The sequence below is a fragment of the Artemia sp. Qi Xiang Cuo genome, chromosome 11, assembly GCF_049724085.1.
Source record: "Artemia sp. Qi Xiang Cuo chromosome 11, ASM4972408v1, whole genome shotgun sequence".
NCBI lineage: Eukaryota > Metazoa > Arthropoda > Branchiopoda > Anostraca > Artemiidae > Artemia > Artemia sp. Qi Xiang Cuo.
Window position 1 is genome coordinate 25,054,655 of NC_142804.1, and position 18,377 is coordinate 25,073,031.

The 18,377-nt window shown below is 33.5% G+C and overlaps 1 protein-coding gene across 1 annotated transcript in view; it reads right to left on the reverse strand.

The window, feature by feature from the left end:
* Window positions 1-18,377, reverse strand: part of GABA-B-R2 (gamma-aminobutyric acid type B receptor subunit 2) — a 302,526-nt gene that overhangs the window by 15,400 nt on the left and 268,749 nt on the right. Inside the window, exon 12 of the mRNA XM_089096425.1 lies at window positions 8,398-9,272. Within this exon, the coding sequence (XP_088952551.1) occupies window positions 8,398-9,272 (875 nt within the window). The remainder of the gene's footprint in view (window positions 1-8,397; window positions 9,273-18,377) is intronic.

The following is an 18,377-nucleotide window of genomic DNA, read 5'->3' on the forward strand; positions in this document are numbered from 1 at the left end:
GTAGTGTTTTATCGTGGTTTACCTTTCCACAGTTACATTCTCTTGATCTTTCAAAGTTCATTTTGGATTTCTTTCCTTGAAATGCAAGAGTTGGAATATTTCAGTAGTGTTTTGTCGTGGTTTACCTTGTCACAGTTACATTCTCTTGATTTTTCCAAGTTCATTTTGGGTTTCTTTCATTGAAATGCAAGAGTTGGAATATTTCAGTAGTGTTTTGTCATGGTTTACCTTATCACAGTTACATTCTCTTGATTTTCAAAAGTTCATTTTGAATTTCTTTCATTGAAATGCAAGAGTTGGAATATTTCAGTGGTGTTTTGTCGTGGTTTACCATGTCACAGTTACATTCTCTTGATTTTTCAAAGTTCATTTTGAATTTCTTTCGTTGAAATGCAAGGGTTGGAATATTTCAGTAGTATATTGTTGTGGTTTACCTAGTCATTGTTACATTCTCTTGATTTTTCAAAGTTCATTTTGGATTTCTTTCATTGAAATGCAAGAGTTGGAATATTTCAGTAGTTTTTTGATTAAGTTAGGTTAGGTTAAGTTTGGTTAGGTTAGGTTAGCCTACGTACGCACGCGTACGTAGGCTAACCTAACCTAACCACGATAAAACACTATTGAAATATTCCAACTCTTGCATTTCACGAAAGAAATTCAAAATGAACTTTGAAAAATCAAGAGAATGTAACTGTGAAATGGTAAACCACGACAAAACACTACTGAAATATTCCAACTCTTGCATTTCACGAAAGAAATTCAAAATAAACTTTGAAAAATCAAGAGAATTGAAAAATCCAAAATGAACTTTGAAAAATCAAGAAAATGTAACTGTGAGAAAGTAAACCATGACAAAACACTATTGAAATATTCCAACTCTTGCATTTCAAGGAAAGAAATCCAAAATGAACTTTGAAAAATCAAGAGAATGTAACTGTGACAAGGTAAACCATAACAAAACACTACTGAAATATTCAAATTCTTGCATTCAAAGGAAAGAAATATAAACATTAGCATTGAAAAATAAAGTGAATGTAACGGTGACAATGTAAAACACGATAAAGCACGACTAAAATATTTTAACTCTAGCATTTCAACGAAAGAAATGCACAATGAACTTTAAAAAATCAATAGAGTATAACTGGGACAAGGTAAACCACGATAAAACACTACTGAAATATTCCAACTTTTGCTTTTCATTAAAGAAATTCAAAATGAACTTTGAAAAATCAAGAGAATGTAACTGTGACAAGGTAAACCACGATAAAACACTACTGAAATATTCCAACTCGTGCATTTCAACGAAAGAAATCCAAAATGAACTTTGAAACATCATGAGAATTTAACTGTGACAAGGTAAAGCACAACAAAACACTCCTGAAATATTCCAACTCTTGCATTTCAACGAAAAAAATTCAAAATGAACTTTGAAAAATTAAGAGAATGTAACTGTGACAAGGTAAACCACGAAATAACGTTACTGAAATATTCCAACTGTTGCAATTAAAATAATGAAATTGAAAATTAGCTTTGAAAAATCCAGAGAATGTAAAAATTCAAAATGAACTTTGAACAATCCAGAGGATCTAGCTTTGACAAGGTAAACCACTACGCAACACAACTGAAATATTCAAACTCTTGCAATTCAAGGAAATAAATACAAAATGAAATTTAAAAAATAAAGAGAATGTAGCTGTGACAAGGTAAAGCACACCAAAACACTACTGAAATATTCCAACTCTTGCATTTCAATGAAAGAAATCCAAAATTAACTTTGAAAAATCAAGAGAATGTAACTGTGACGAGGTAAACCACAACAAAACACTACTGAATTTAAGTATGTTTCATCTCATTCTAAGACATGTAAAAAAAAAGTTGAAAAAAATATATCATTTAAAAAAAAAAAATCAAAAAAAAAAAAATGGGGAGGGGGGGGCAAAAAGTATGAGGGGAGGGGGGCGCCCTTTGAGTTTGGGGATAGGGGACCTTTGGGGGGTTGATGTCTCTGCTGGTTAGGGTCGTTGGTGCTTATGATCCTTGATGGTTCGTAATCACATACACCCTACTACTTGATTTGCAAGGATTTCTAAGGTTTGTTCTGAATTTCATTATTAAAATTCTTTTCTTGCCATCTACATCTCTCTTAGTATCAACTTTTAGTATACTATAACGTTAGACTCTATTTTAAACTGACAACACTGTTCAAACACCCCTTGTGTATTATACAGAACACATCGGAGAGGTAGAGCTAGGTCAACTCGCAATGTCATTCTATCATCATTAACCCTTTTCATAGATTTATGTTGTCTCAAATTTATAACAAATTACCTGAGTTAACAAGCCCTTCGGGGTTACCTTAACTGCTAGTCAGTTTAACCCTTTTTTTCTCCACCTTCATACAATCCAATTCGCAAATACTATCTAGCTCTGTTTTTTTTCTATTATTCGATTAATGTCGTTTGTATAGTCCAATTCACAAATCTCTTATCCCTTTTTTTTCTCTACCTTCATACGATCCAATCACTAATTAGAATCATTCACGCTCCTATTATTCAAACATTAATTAATATCGTTCATAGAGTTCAATTTGCAAATGCTAAACCCTTTTTTTGTAAATAAAGTTATTTATTTGGTAAATTATTCAACAGCATATTGGTATCAATTCTAGACATGTTACATTATTAATTAAACAATTCTAGAGCTAAGACAATTGTCCAAAAAAATGTCTCGCTTTTTCCAAGAGGAATCCCTGCTCGTACTGCTCGCTTTTTTTTCAATGTGCACTTGAAACTCAATATTCTTGTAGGCGTGATTGTATTCGTGAATGTAGTCGTCAAACCTTTAAGGGAACATAGGGTAAGCAAATAGCATGTAGTTTCAAAACATGTTTACTCACGTGTAGAGGTCCCATAGAATAACATAGGAAGGAACAGAACGCTATAGAATAGCATGGGAGGGAACGTAAACTCCTAGAATAGCATAGGAAAGAACATAGCGCTATAGAATAGCATGGGAGGGAACGTAAACTCCTAGAATAGCATAGGAAGGAACATAAACTCCTAGAATAGCATAGGAAGGAACATAAACTCCTAGAATAGCATGGGAGGGAACATAAACTCCTAGAATAGCATAGGAAGGAACATAAACCCTTAGAATCCATAAGGCCATGCTCTGGAAAGGTACCAAGGAACATAATACCATAGAATAGCATAGGAAGGAACATAAGGCCATAGAATTCAATATTAGTATTCCACTCCTCCACCCCTGAAAATACTATTTCTTATAGGCTTCCATAGTCAGTAGTCTGTAATTTTTTTTATCCTCACAATAAAGCATATGTTAACTTTTTTTTTTATTTAATATGCGCGTCGTCCTATGGGCTTTGCTGCATGTTGTTTAGTTGTTTAGGAACTTTCTTTCTGTTCAAATTTCATTCCCTTTAGTCTTTAATGTTATTAATTTAAAAAAAAAATTCCAAAAAAAGAAGTTTTTCAAAGAAAAGTAAAGAGCCATATTAAAAAGATAATTTCTTAAACCACTTTGGCCTGCCATAATGTAAAGAAAGAAAACGATCAAAAATGAGGTTTTTAAAGGCCAAACAAAAATACTGCAGAAACAAACAAAGCGAATATTTCGAGAGAACAACCGCCTCTCTTCTTCAGCGAGAACAAAACAATAGAAACAAGGGAAATGCATAAGAAAAAAACAAAAAAGAAATGTGGAAAGTCATCAAAACCAATTAAAAACAGCAAAAAAATTAAAAGATAAATAAAATTCAATAAAATACAAAGTTATAAGAATTAAAATCAAATATCTCGAAATATTCGCTTTGTTTGTTTCTTCAGTATTTTCGTTTGGTCTTTAAGAACCCCATTTTTGATCGTTTTCTTTCTTTACGCCACATTAAACTTAAGACCAGCAGATATAAATTACCCTAAAAATTCAAACTCAAACGACCAGAAATTACTACCAAAGAATAAATGAAATCCAAAACAAACATAAATTAAATAAATAATCATAGCAAACAGCTACTAAACAGGTACTAATTTAAATGAATAAATAAATCTTAAAACGAGCAAAAAATAAATCTAATTTTCAAGTCAAACTTAAAACAAACAAAAATCACTACAAATAGGAGGTGGTTACTCCCACCTTCCCCACCCCTAACCGCATAAGTCTAAAGCCTACTACGTCATTTGCGTTTTGAACAAAACATTGTTTTCAAAATTCTGATTAGTGATGAATGAAGGGAGCATTTAAAAAGGGCAAGGGGGCTGATTGCCCTCCGATAGCTCTTCAGCATCCCCTGTAACATACCCTGAAATTTTCACCTTAATACCCTCAGTCGTTCCTTCGATATTGATGGTATGTCCTTCTGACAACCATCACGAACACAGTGAGCTTTATTGCGTTAAGCATCCCTCTCCAAAGATATGGAGGGGGGTATGTAATCGTCACAGGCATAGTTATTTGAGCTTTAGACTATTTTGAAGAAAATGTCTATTTCAAAATTTGTATTGAGTCTTTTTTGGAAAGAGGGAAACTACAAAGGGTATAGGAAGTGACTGGGAGCACTCCAGTCACTTTTTAACATCCCCCTTAACATGTCCCGAAATTTTCAACTTAATAAACTCAGAAGTTCTTAAATATTGCAGATACTCCTTTTTGACAAACAGGATGCACACAGGGCCTTTTGATTTAAATTGAAACACCCTTAACATTCTTCAAAGTGTCACCTTAATGCTCTTAGCTTTTCTGATAAACCCATAATCAAATATTTCCCCTTTTCCTAATGATAAACCCTGCATGTAAATAATTGGACATATAATGTCCGGAATCCCTAAGACTGCACTGACAATATGGCAAATACTTTTGCGTTTTTGACCACAGACCTTGTCTACTTTACTGTTGTTTTCCGCTGAGGACAGCTAGCTGAGCAAAGGTCTTGGGCAAAAAATTAGCATTTCCCTTTTATTTTTTCTTTCACTGGCAGCATATCTCCTTACTTTCCTATTTTTTTTACTATTGTTATATTAGGTCCTGTAGCATAGAAAAATTCTTACTAAATACACTAAAAAAAAAACAATATCTTGTATGCTATACTTGTTAGAAACAGCTTCAAGTCTAACACATGCGAGCTATTTCAAAGACATGTCGGAAATAACCTTAATTCATTAAGTCTTAATTCTTAAATTGAATGGCCAAAGGTAATTGCTTGTTTAAACAGCATGGAAATGAAAACAGGATACTGCCGAGATACATTCTAAGCCTTTTGGACAATTGGCAGTGCCGAAATGGCTTGCTGAATGAAATACAGGGGATTACTTTTGAAGTCAACGATGCCCAGGGGAAATCTTGTACATCCACCAAAGTAGTAGAAGCTCTAGCAAATATATTGACATAAACATTGGTGGAGTTTTCCCATGTCAGTGAAAACCATATTGAGCAGTCGTTTCAAGATTGAACCTCGTGTTGCAAAATTGCAGGTGATATAAAGTAAGATTAAAGTTTTAATATAAATTAAATATTAATTATATTAAACTAATATATAGTTAAACTAATATATATATTAAAATTCCCCTTTATTCGAAAATCAGCAAAATTTTCTCAGGCGCGTAACTTTTGATGGGTAGGACTAAACTTGATGATACTTATATATTTGAAATTAGCATTAAAATCTGGCGTTGTAAAAAACCTCGTGTTGCAAAATTGCAGGTGATATAATGTAAGATTAAAGTTTTAACATAAATTAAATATTAATTATATTAAACTTATATATGGTTAAACTAATATATAGCGTATATTAAAATTCCCCTTTTTTCGAAAATCAGCCAAATTTTCTCAGGCGCGTAACTTTTGATGTGTAGGACTAAAGTTGATGAAATTTATATGTTTGAAATTAGCATTAAAATCTGGCTTTGCAAAAAACCTCGTGCTGCAAAATTGCAGGTGATGTAAAGTAAGATTAAAGTTATATAAGAAATTTATGATAAAATAGAAATTAATATAATATAATTTTTTGTAATATAAAGACCAAAGCAGGGAACATTAAAAGAGAAGGCCTATAATCAACCATTTAAGTGCGCCACCTCTACTAAAAAGTTGAACAGTTTCAAAAAAGAGTGTAATTTGTACTAACTTTGTATTTGAAAAATATGCGTTTGGAAAGTTATGGCATTAGTCCGAATCTAGAAAGTGAATTCCCTCCGTTTTAGTCCTTTACGTACCGCCTCTAGAACTTAAATTTTCCTGAATTCGTGTTTTTTTTTTAAGTAGAGCAAACGGTAAAATCCCCCCACCCATAGATTGACCCATAGATTTCTTTCACCCTGCCATGCAACTATGCTGCAAGAGACGAAAATATTAAGACTGAGTCTTTTGAATAAGTCTTGATTTTTGTCTGGCCCCAGAAAAAATTGCAAAAACATCCCCACTTTCAGCAATCTATAATTCTTCCTCCTAAACCTTGCCTAATCATCCTAACTTTCATTCATTATAACCCTAAAAAGAGGGACCCAAACATACTTTCAATCATAAAGATGACTAGATGGAAAAAAGATAGACTGTGAAGCATTTTATAATGGGTTACCAGGAAAGTTTAATCAACTGACACTAAATAATAATCAAAATTCCAAAGTTAAAATCAACAATTTCCTCTGAAAAGGGAGGGGAAATAATATTTTTGGACGAGTGAAAGCCACAAATCAACATTATCGTAAATGAGAATTGATTCCTTTTGGTTCTGAGTCATTTCTTTCTTATTCAATCTTCATTTGTTTGTTTGATGTTCAGTATCACACCATCCAATATCGATGTCCACAGACGAAATTAAATTAGTGATATTGCTTTCAGAGAAAATATGTGATTGTCAGACTCTAAAGATTGGGGCGTCGATGCCAAGATAGGAACACGAAAAATACACAAGCTATGTGTTTTCTATCGATTCCTATACAGTAAATCTAGGCAATATAGCGATGAGAGGGTATTTGGACCCTGGTCACCAAGATTTCAGGATGTCTAAATTTTCTTCATAGTTTCCTATATCTGACACTCTTGTTGCGAGACAAATTTGTCCCCTCAACACTGAAGTGGCGGTTGTTTTTTTTTTCGTGGATTTCATAGCATGTTTATCATCAAACGCACGTGCAGTAAATCTTTCCTTCAAATGGCAAAGCTACTCTTTCTGCCATAGTTCCAACAGAAGCAATTTATCTTAATAAGTTATCCAAAGTATCACCACTTCTATTTGCAAATTATTTGCAGCCTTCTCTTTTTCCGTTATAGCATTTATGCGTCCGTTGTGCAATTAATGCTCATTACCTTGTTCTTCAAATTCAAACTGTTCCCCGCTCTATCGTCTACTTTTAACATAGGATAAAAAAAAACCTTACAGGTAGCTTAATAAAACAATAATAAAAACATTTTACAGATAGCTAGAATAATTCTTCTCATCTGTCTCTACCTTCTACCAAAGATAATTATAATGGCAGCAACAATTGCAACCTAATAAAGAGCGAGCTGTGTTCGAACGTTTTACCGAAACTTTAAACTTTCTGTGTAAAATAAAGTTTAATATAATAACTTTATTATTACATTTTAGAGTAAAATACAATACTAATAACATAAAGTTTAATTCGAAGAAACTGTCGTTTGAAAAACATTTTCCATTGGACGCTGACTTAGAAGTAATAACTACTATTCAGGTTAAAAGGAACAATAAAATTCAGTCAAGTGCTAGTTTTGCACAATTTTACAAACACAGGGAAATCATCAATCGGTTTATTTGTACTAGTTTTATAGATATACGAATCTTTTGCAAAGCATTAATTTCCCTTCATTCTAAGTTTTAAATTTCCTCTGTATTGCCATAAGAATGGTATTTTTAAAAAGTAATACAGATATGAAGGTACGAATTCTTTATTAAAACACTACTGTCACGATGGTACCGACGTGTTGGATGGACTGTCGATCATTTTAGGTTATGGAAATGAAACCTGAGCATACAACACAAGGAAGTGTTCGAATTGTTATTTTTCATTAGGACAGACATACTTTGTCCCATCTTAGTATAAAAACTCTCTTCAGTATAAAAACCTAATACCGATGAAAATACAAAATCAAATTGAAGGCAAGTTAAACGTTCTGGTGAAGAGGTCATTCAGCCTGTCGGTCATGGAAAAACGGTATAGTATATGATAATTGAATTAGAGAATAGCATATACTTCAAGAAAGAACAATTGACATAAGTGAAAAATAGAATGGAAAGTCTGATTGCACGACCATTTTTATTTGAAGAAAAAATTAGCCAACATTAATTTTTTTCTTGCCAAAGAACTAATATTTCTGGAATGTGTTTGAAACCACCTTAAACAAGGCTAGTGAGAGAAGAATTACTACCTTCATTTCCAATGAGACTTTGCCGGGTATTCACTTGGCGTTCCTCGTTGTACTTTGACTGCCTTCGCCACTCTAAGCCTCCATATAAATCTTCAATCATCGAAGAACGTCTCCACTCGATCCCACCTATCCTTGTTGATTCAGAATCATCCAAAGTTCGTTCACAATGACTTATATCCATACTACAATAAGCGCTTGGGGATTCACATTCTATTGGTAATGAGTTACTCACGCAAGTTGCATATGAATCACGACTACTAATTGAATTTTGTCTGAAGTCTAAGGGGAGAGAAAGTCTTTGACTGCTATTGTCCGGCTTTTCTTCATTGCTTGATAGTAATGCCGCACAGTTGTCTAGTGCCCTTTCAGTATAAGTAGGTAAAACAATATTTGATATATCATAATTCAGACTAATGTTGTTTGCACTTAACTCGTGTGCGCTAAGAGAGTCTTTATCACTGATGGATAAACTGTTAATGTCACCTATAATGCTGTAATTTTGAACACTTCTAGAATCCCAATTATAAGAGTTTAAGCTTCTTTCAGATCCTAATGACACGCATCTTCTAAAATTTACCTCACAATTACAATCTTTAGTATCAGCCAAGGGTATGGGGGCTGAAGACGAGATTAGCGCGCTAAGAGTACAATTCAGTGTTTTGCACTTATCCAAAACACAACTACCATTTATAGGTGGTGCTTCTTTTTCACTAAACTCTTTATGTACAACAGTGACGTTCCCAGAAGTCAAAAGCATTGTTTCTACAACGCTGTTTCGCATCAAACCACCCATCAGCATAGCCATTGGATGACTTATTGAGGATGGACGCTTATCGTCGATACCATCCTCATTGCTCGAATCATCGCTGTCATTCCTGCAAGAAATAACATGATTTACCAAATTATCTCAAGGAGACATTGTGATCGTAAGCATCAAAATGCTATTTATTCTTTGACATTTGCAGTTGAATTACTCTTGTGCGAACTTAAATACGGTTTATGTAAAAGATTTAGTGTTTTAAGACCACGCTTTGTCTGTTTATATATGTTTATTTTACCCTCCAACATAAACACAAATTATCATGTTTTTATCATTGGAAGGGTTTAGAGCTCATCAAAGTAAACTCATTTAGGCATCAATGCAATAAATGTGGAGATATATGATTTTCATTAAGATTATATGACTTTTATGGGGTTTTCCCCCCTTTTTTTCGAAATGAAGGCAAATTTAAACTTAATGATGCTTATATTTTTGAAATCAGCATAAAAATCCGATTCTTTTGATGTATTGGTATCAAAACTCTGCTTTTTAGAGTTTTGGTTACTATTGAGCCGGGTCGCTCCTAGCTTACAGTTTGTTACCACGAACTGTTTGATACTGACAGGAGGTTAACTTTATTCCCTTATAACAAGCCATATTGCTACTAACAAATTACATCGATAATTAAGTCTTTTATTTTACAGATCGATTAGCTTCACTTATAATCAATACTTTTAAATTTTAGTATTAATGCACTTTATTAATACCTTATCTATGCGTTGAAAATTACATTCTAAAAAGCCACCAAAATGCTTCCCATTAAAAATTAAGCGAATGCAAACAAGCCCGGAATTTTTATTTCGCAAAGTGATTGACAAAAACTAATGAAAGGAGTAATCGCTTTTTTCGTTATCTTTCTTTGTTGTTTATTTTATGGATTGAACAGCTTTGACACGAGAGCTACTCATAATTGCGCCATTAATTGAGTCTAAAGAGGATTTTAAAACCAATATTGTGTTTTGAATAGCGATCACCACTTCCTTTCGTGTAGACTGGATGGATTTTTTTTTATTTATGAAATTTAGAAGTAAAAATTTACAAAAAATACGCATTTAAAACTAAAGAATTTGAGGTTTTTTATATTTTTTTTCATCAAAAAGCAAAAAAAAATTATAAATTAGAACAGTTCGAAGCTTTTTTCTTATATTTGCAGAAGACCTTCGGCCCAAAAGGTCTATGAGAAAGAAGCCCCCCCCCCTTAAGTATGCCCCCAAGCTGGGTTCCCTGAAGCTCCTCGATTAGCCTATATATGGTGAAAAATAAAAACAAAACAATAAAATGAAGGTTTGCTTAAACTATAACAAATCATACAAGTTATATAGAACAGACATGACTCTTAGAAATATCTTAAATATTGTGCCACGGTCGTCTTTTTGCAGTAAAACACTGATTTGAAACTGCCACACCGTAGACATAGGAGAATTTTGGCAAAGTTCGTCAGCCTTTTACTTTGGGGAGGATCTGAGTGGCGTGGGGTTGATTTGTATGTTGTCAAGTGGTTTACAAAATGTTTTTAGCGTATTAATTAATCTAAAGTTTCAACATTACAGAGAATAGTTATATCCTTTTTTTCATGTCTAGAACATTAGTTTTTGTGAATTTAACAAGTTGTTTCTTATGATAATTTGACGAATCTTCAGATATTTCCTCTCCTCTTATGTAAATAAGTCATGCTTTTACAAGAGACTAATAATTTATGCTTCAACAAGAGTCGAGATTCTGGACTGTGCAAACTTCATAGAATTCAACAATTTCCTTATCTAAGAGCTAGAAGCCATTCCTTTGAGAATCTAAACTTGAAACAGTGAAAAATCTGAAGATATATTTCAATGAAAGTCAGGTCTATGCTTTGATTTTACCAAGCAAACTTTACATGCTATAACGAATTAAACAGAATGAGAACATAAGACAAACTAGTTGAACAAAAATTTGGTTTCTAATTCATCTCCCCCTGCATTTCATATGGAGTTTTTAGTCTTTGTTTGAAACTAAGGACGATCAGAAGATTGAACCATGTTTAGTGTATTTGGGCTCCCTCTAAATAGGAACTCTTTTTTACTTCTTGGGGTAGCCATTAAACTAGTATTGTCATTTTATTTGCTATATTAAATGAATCGCTCTCGAAACGTTAAAAAGGTAAAGGTAAAGAATACGGCATTGGACTTCAGAGTCTCTACCGGCAGTGCTGATCTCCGTTTCTTGGCCCTTCAGCCAGGAAGTGCAATGGGGGGTTGGGGCCAACCATCCTGTGCTTTCGCGCACCCTTTCTGTTTACCTTCCCCAGATTTCTCCAGGTACCATTTAAAGCTGGATGGACTCTGGCTGAGCTTACAGAGTCACGCCACTGACCCCCGTCACAAACCAAATAACTAAAACCAAAAAAACGTTAAAAAGCTCATTTTATTTACCATTGAAGTTTAACAGAATGTATTTTAGACCATAGATTAATTTAAATGGATGCCATTTTCGCGTTATATGCTTAATATCTTGTCCCATTTTAGTAGTGAAAGCCAAGATTTGAATCAAAGTGACTCAAAAAGGTGTTAAGGAATTCAAACGTTCCAATGACGAACTTGGAATCTTCAACCAAAATTTGGGATCCTTTTCAAAACTGTCTTAATTTGTTTCTAGACTAAATCACAGATTCACATGGTCAAAGAATAATGCATAGTAATGTTATTATAATCCAAACCTGTTATACAGAGCCATCTAACTCACATGATTAAGATAATTATGCTTGGAACATTTCCTTCTTCCGGAGTTCAATCGTAGCTACATACAGAAACTCAACTACAATTGCTCAAATGGCATCGTGTTGCACAAGGTAAGTTTATTCTACACCAGCTTACATAAGAACAAAAACAACAAAGAAAAAGAAGAAAACAATAAATGTGAAAAGTAAGTTTAATGTTTTTTGACTGTTATTAAGGATTAGCTGTTGTACAAATATGGTTTCTTCAGGTCTTCAAGATACGTTAAATAATTTTTAAGCGTTAAAAGCTCAAAATTAAAAAAAATCCACCCTGAAAAAGGAAAATCGAAAACTTTTTGAAAAGTTTTAGATTTGACATGCTACTTTAGATGCGACATAAGTTTGAGCCATCTATTCAAATTTCTGTTGTTCTGATTTGAGCTTGCTTAATACCATTAGTAGTTTGTGACTTTGCTACCTTTAACATTACCGAGATACTTGCTATTTAGCATTACTCGTTACTTCCTTATTAGTCACTTCGGATTCCGAGATGAGGTTTTCAATGGTCATAATTTCACTTCCAATTTTTAAAGAACATGCCTTCTATTTCAGGCCTATGTCTCTGACATTTAATATTTTATCTTCAAAAATTTTCATCATCTATAAGACTAATAAATGGAAATAGCTGGAGTCTGGAACACATAAGCAAGTTTCTGAAATGGGTGGGTCAGATTTTATTCAAAGGGTTTTCTCATATCCTTAAGCGGCCCGTACTCTAGCAATATTTACGTTAACCTCATGGACACCAGTTGGGGGAGGGAAGGGATGGCAGAAGACCCGACCTGGAGATTTTAAAAGTACTTTTTTGGAATTCAAGAACTAAAAAAAACCTCCGTCCCAACATTTTTAAGAGCACCCTTTTTTGTATTTTCGAAAAAATATTAAAAACAAGTCCTTGCCCATCCCATGCATTTTGTGAATTTGGACCCCTGGTGAACCTGACCACCAAATTGTTAGTATCATATTTACTGCTCTTTGGTTTTATTGTCTAGGCCTATATTTAAGTGTAGATCTGGCCCTTACAGAGCTATAGAAAAAGAAAAAATAAACACTGCTTTAGATGCTAAGCTAGGAAGGCTACTGTAACACAACTTCAATTTTACCATCCTAAAAGAATTTTTACATCCTAAGTATTAATTAATTTGTTTATTTATAACTGATCAATGTAGTAAGAAATAATGGATGAGTTTCAATTGTAAAAAAACACAAGGAAAAAACAAATATAATACTTGACAAAAACAGCAGATAAGACCATGGTGATGGGATAAACCAAAATAGTTCATTACTGAGACTTTTTATAATGCATCTCCAACTTTGAAAATCTATCAGAAATACTTAAATTACTCACAAGAAACCATGTTTGTCTAAAGTGGAAGAAAAGAAGAAATTACTTTTTATTGAATTATTTTCAATTATAGTTGTGTTTTATAACATTTCAATCTAGAAATCAGTGAACACATTATTGTGAATATGACCGATGAGCGGAGTTATTGACAACCCTTTCACTAGTATAGAAGCTGGTCAATTCACTAAAATGTATAAACATAATTTAGGGACATATTAAATATTTATGGGGATTGCAAATTATATCTTAGGCCCTATCGCCTTTTTTATTACGACACAAAGATATTACGCACAAAGGAACTTATTTCAGAATGGGTAAGAAATATCGAGGGGTGTAAACGCACGAATAAAAAATACTCGAAATAAGCCAAAAATATAGAGTAAATCATGAAAATCTTGCAATTTGGAACAAGAGGAGAGAATGTTGCTAAAATCACTGAGTCTTCCTCCTGTGAACGTGCTTGAGTCGTCATAAAACTCGATGTTTGACATAGAGCATAGATGGCAATTTTAAAATGATATGGGTACATTTTCCCCTCTACTTTGGAATTTCCACTTAAACTGTAAAAAATATGACCTTAGAATCTAATAGCACTGGAAAGTTTAGGAACAGTGGCTTTCACTTCGTCAAATTATTTCCATATGGTTCTGTTTTATATTCCAGGACAGTTTCAACCACAATCGGAAACTTTATAACTCGAGAAGCTACGATCTTGGAAGCAAAGATTTTAAACGATCAAATTATGCGGAATACAACCATCTAACAGTAAAAATTCCCAAGGATTATAGCCAAAAATGATCAAAATGCCACTCGAAGCGCGAGAATCTGGAATTGGCTGCAAATATATACCTAATAAGTTTTCAGCGTGCTCTTTGAGGAGTAAAACACCAAACAGCCCCCCCCCCATCACCGAAAATTTAATTCATATTATTTAACTTTCTCTAAAATGGGATTGTTCAATTCAGTCACAATTACACTATTTGTACAGCAGATACAATATTATTTCCAAAGTTATTTGTTTAATAGTTCAAAATGATAAATTTGTCAAAATGGAAATAATATTGTATCTGCTGTACAAATAGTGTAATTGTGACTGAATTAAACAATCCCATTTTAGAGAAAACTAAATAAAATGAACTAAATTTTCGGTGAGAGGGGGTCGTTAGTGGTTTTACTACTCAAAGAGCACGCTTTCTGCCGATTGTTCTAGACGCAAGATATTGTTTTAGAATGTAAAACTCTATGTCTAAGTCTTCAAATTCAAACAATCAGGGAGTTTTTTTGGTCACCATGTTAATCATCTACGCTTAAGGATGATGTTCATTCGATTGCATGCATTTATGGAATCTAGATGGACTTCCATTTTTCAGCAAGTACCTTGTTTAGGAGGACGGGAATCGGCTTTGCTGTAACTTGCTGCTACCAAGTACCGAATTTTACATTTGAGTGAGAACTGTCTGGAAATAGATGCCTCGACAGACACTTTTATAACCAGACGCGCATGTTAACACTGCTATAGAAAAGAACCTAGTTTATATAAAGGTTAACCTCACATCAAGGGTGCATTCAGGAATTTTATTTTTTTGGGGGGGAGGGGGTACAAAAGAAAACTTTAAAAACGCATTACAAATTTGTTTATATGTATTTTTGTTATGTTTTGTAGGAGTCGGACAATCTTTGGGCTATGAGAGGGGGGGGGTAAACCCCTTCACCCTTCCCCCTCCTGGATACATCATTGCCTCACACATAAAATGTGAAGGTAATGAATTTCATTTTGTGTGGTTGTTTTAAAAAAGTTAAGAGATTTAAGTTGCTTCATTGATAAGCCAAAAATGCAGCCTATCTATACTATATGCTTTTTCTAAACATTTCTTTTTCATCGGGATGCATTTCTGTGCGACTGAAAAGAGATACGCGGTTGAACAAGTAATTCAGCTTGAGACAACTAGGTCAGACATTTCTTGATACATGAAGCCAAATTTGAATCGGCTACAGATGACATTCTTATTCTTAAAAGCAAAGAAAAAAAAAATACTTAGGTGATTCCTTTCTATTCTCAATTGTCAGTTGCAGAGCGGTCTCTTTTCTTTCCGTTTTGTGTGTGCTGTTTGATAAATATCAGATATTCTATTATGGTGACAAGATTCATCAATCAATTATTCACGCCATTTATCAAGAATCTGTCTTATACTTTCTGATAATAAGGAACAATTAAATCTAGCAGGGTGTTCAAGATGGAAATGGATGTTGGAAATAAGTCTAAAAGTTAATAAATAGTTAACTCAAAAGATAAGGATAACAATTTTCTAAAACCTGAAAAAGGTCGTTTTTTGATAGGAAGGGAACGGATATTTTAGAAAATTTTTCAAAGAATGCCGTGTTAACTGTAAACTGTACAGTAACATTACTGTTAACTGTAACATGCTTAATATTAGGCCAATTTGCATTCTCAAAAGTAGTCTCTCTTTTCTAGTTTTATTCCCCTTTTTATTTGCGTTGCCGGTGATCCAATTCTAAGCTCAGCACTTTCCTTCAGCTTCAAAAAGAATAAGCAAATTACCAATATTGTCAAGTAAAACACATGTAGTCCAGAGTTTTCTAATTTCCGATAAATCTTGACAGTTGTCTAGAGTTTTCTAAGGTAAGGGCCTCTAAGACTTAAATTTTTAAGAGTTCTTTAAGAATAATTTTTACTCTGTTGTAGTTAAAACGGGGCTTTATACTTTCACCATGGAATTTTTCATTCATTTTTCTGTTATTTTTAATATTTCTATAAGTGTATATCAATTAAGAAAAATCTTTTTGCAAAAAACTAAAACGAACAGAAATGAAGCCATGAGATAAGTCAACCTTAAAGTAGCCTAACTTATGTAAATGCATTAATGGATCCTTAATCAATAGAGAAATAAAAATAAATAATTAACTCAGACTTGGAAAGCTCAGAAATGACCACAAATAAAAGTGGAGATGCCTACGTAGTACCTTTATTCATGCAATGATTATTGAACTGGGACAGGACACCCTTTAAGTTTTGACATGCTAGGCTACTTGTGAAGTTTTTCCCTAAGAATGCTAAATTAGATGAGCTAATTAAGATAGTAATAATAGATAATTATAATAGGGATATTAGATTTAAGGACAGAAATATTCCCAGCTTTTTATGGACGTATTAATTTGTTTTGTAATGAGTGCCAGTAGAGTAGTACCTTATACTTCTATGGATGCCCTAGGAAAACATTTCTATGGATGCTCTACACCTTTTCAAAGAGAGTGAGTATCCTCTCACATGGCCTTACACTTCTATGGATGCTCTACACCTTTTCAAAGAGTCAGTAATCCCTCGCACAGTTTCACGTGCACATTGCAAAAAGCATGCAAAACCAATAAAGTGATTAAACACGTTTTGAAACTACATGGTATTTGCTTGCTTTATGTTCCCTTAAAGGTTTGATGACTACATTCAAGAATATAATGACACCTACAAGAATATTGAGTTATAAGTGCACATTGCAAAAAAAGCCAGCAGTACGAGCGGGGTTTCCCCTTGGAAAAAGTGATATATTTTTTTGGACAATTGCCTTAACTCGAGAATTGTTTAATTAAGAATGTAACATGTCTAGAATTGATGCCAATATGCTGTTGAATCATCTACCAAAAAAATAACTATTTACAAAAAAGGGATTTAGCATTTGGGAATTGAACTTCATGAACGATATTAATTATTGTTAGAATAATAGAAGCATGAATGATTCTAATTATAGATTGGATCGTATGAAGGTAGAGAAAAAAGGGATAAGGGCTTCGAAAATTGGACCATACAAACGACATTAATTGAATAATAGAGAAAAAAAAACAGAGCTAGATAGTATTTGTGAATCGGGTTGTATGAAGGTGGAAAAAAAAAAGGTTAAACTGACTAGCAGTTAAGGTGACCCCGAAGGGCTTCTTAACTCAGGCAATTTTTTGTAAATTTGAGACAACAAAAATCTATGGAAATGGTTAATGATGATAGAATGACATTGTGAGTTGACCTAGCACCACCTCTTCGAAGTGTTCTCTGTGATACACAGGTAGTGTTTGAACAGTGTTGTCAGTTTAAAATAGAGTCTAACATTATAGTATACTAAAAGTTGATACTAAGAGAGATGTAGATCGCAAGAAAAGAATTTTAATAATGAAATTCAGAACAAACCTTAGACATACTTGCAAAATCAAGTAGTAAGGTGTAGGCTATGTGAGTACGAACCATCAAGGATCATAAGCACCAATGACCCTAACCAGCAGAGACATCAACCCCACAAAGGTCCCCTATCCCCAAACTCGAAGGGCGCCCCCTCCCGCCAACTTTTTTGCCCCCCCCCCTCCCCATTTTTTTTTTTTTAACATGATATATTTTTTTCAACTTTTTTTTTACGTGTCTTCGAATGAGATGAAACATACTTAAATTCAGTAGTGTTTTGTCATGGTTTACCTTGTCACAATGACATTCTCTTGATTTTTAAAAGTTCATTTTGGATTTCTTTCATTGAAATGCAAGAGTTGGAATATTTCAGTAGTGTTTTGTTGTGCTTTACCTTGTCATAGTTACATTCTCTTGATTTTTCAAAATTCATTTTGGATTTCTTTCCTTGAAATGCAAGAGTTGGAATATTTCAGTAGTGTTTTGTCGTGGTTTACCTATTTTCTTTGATTTTATTTTGCATGCAATTTAATTGCTCTTTTTTTCCTAAAAGTATTTAAAAATAAACTTATTCACGCAAAAAAAATTCTGAAACATATTCTCTGTCACCCAACCCCTACTGATATTTTGGAATTTGTCCCCCCCCCCCCGCCTGGAACATTTTCTGCTTAACTTATTTCCTGGTTGTTTTTCAAATAATACCAGGAAATCTACTTCCCTCTCCATTTAATATCTCCTCTCCCCGAAAAATTTTTCCGTAGAAAGTTTTTTCCACACAAAATCCTTCCTCCCAGAAAATTACCCCAGGACAATTCCATCCACGATGCGAATTCCCCCTCGAATATTTCTTGTCGGCGATTCTACCTGAAAAACACTCCTTAGC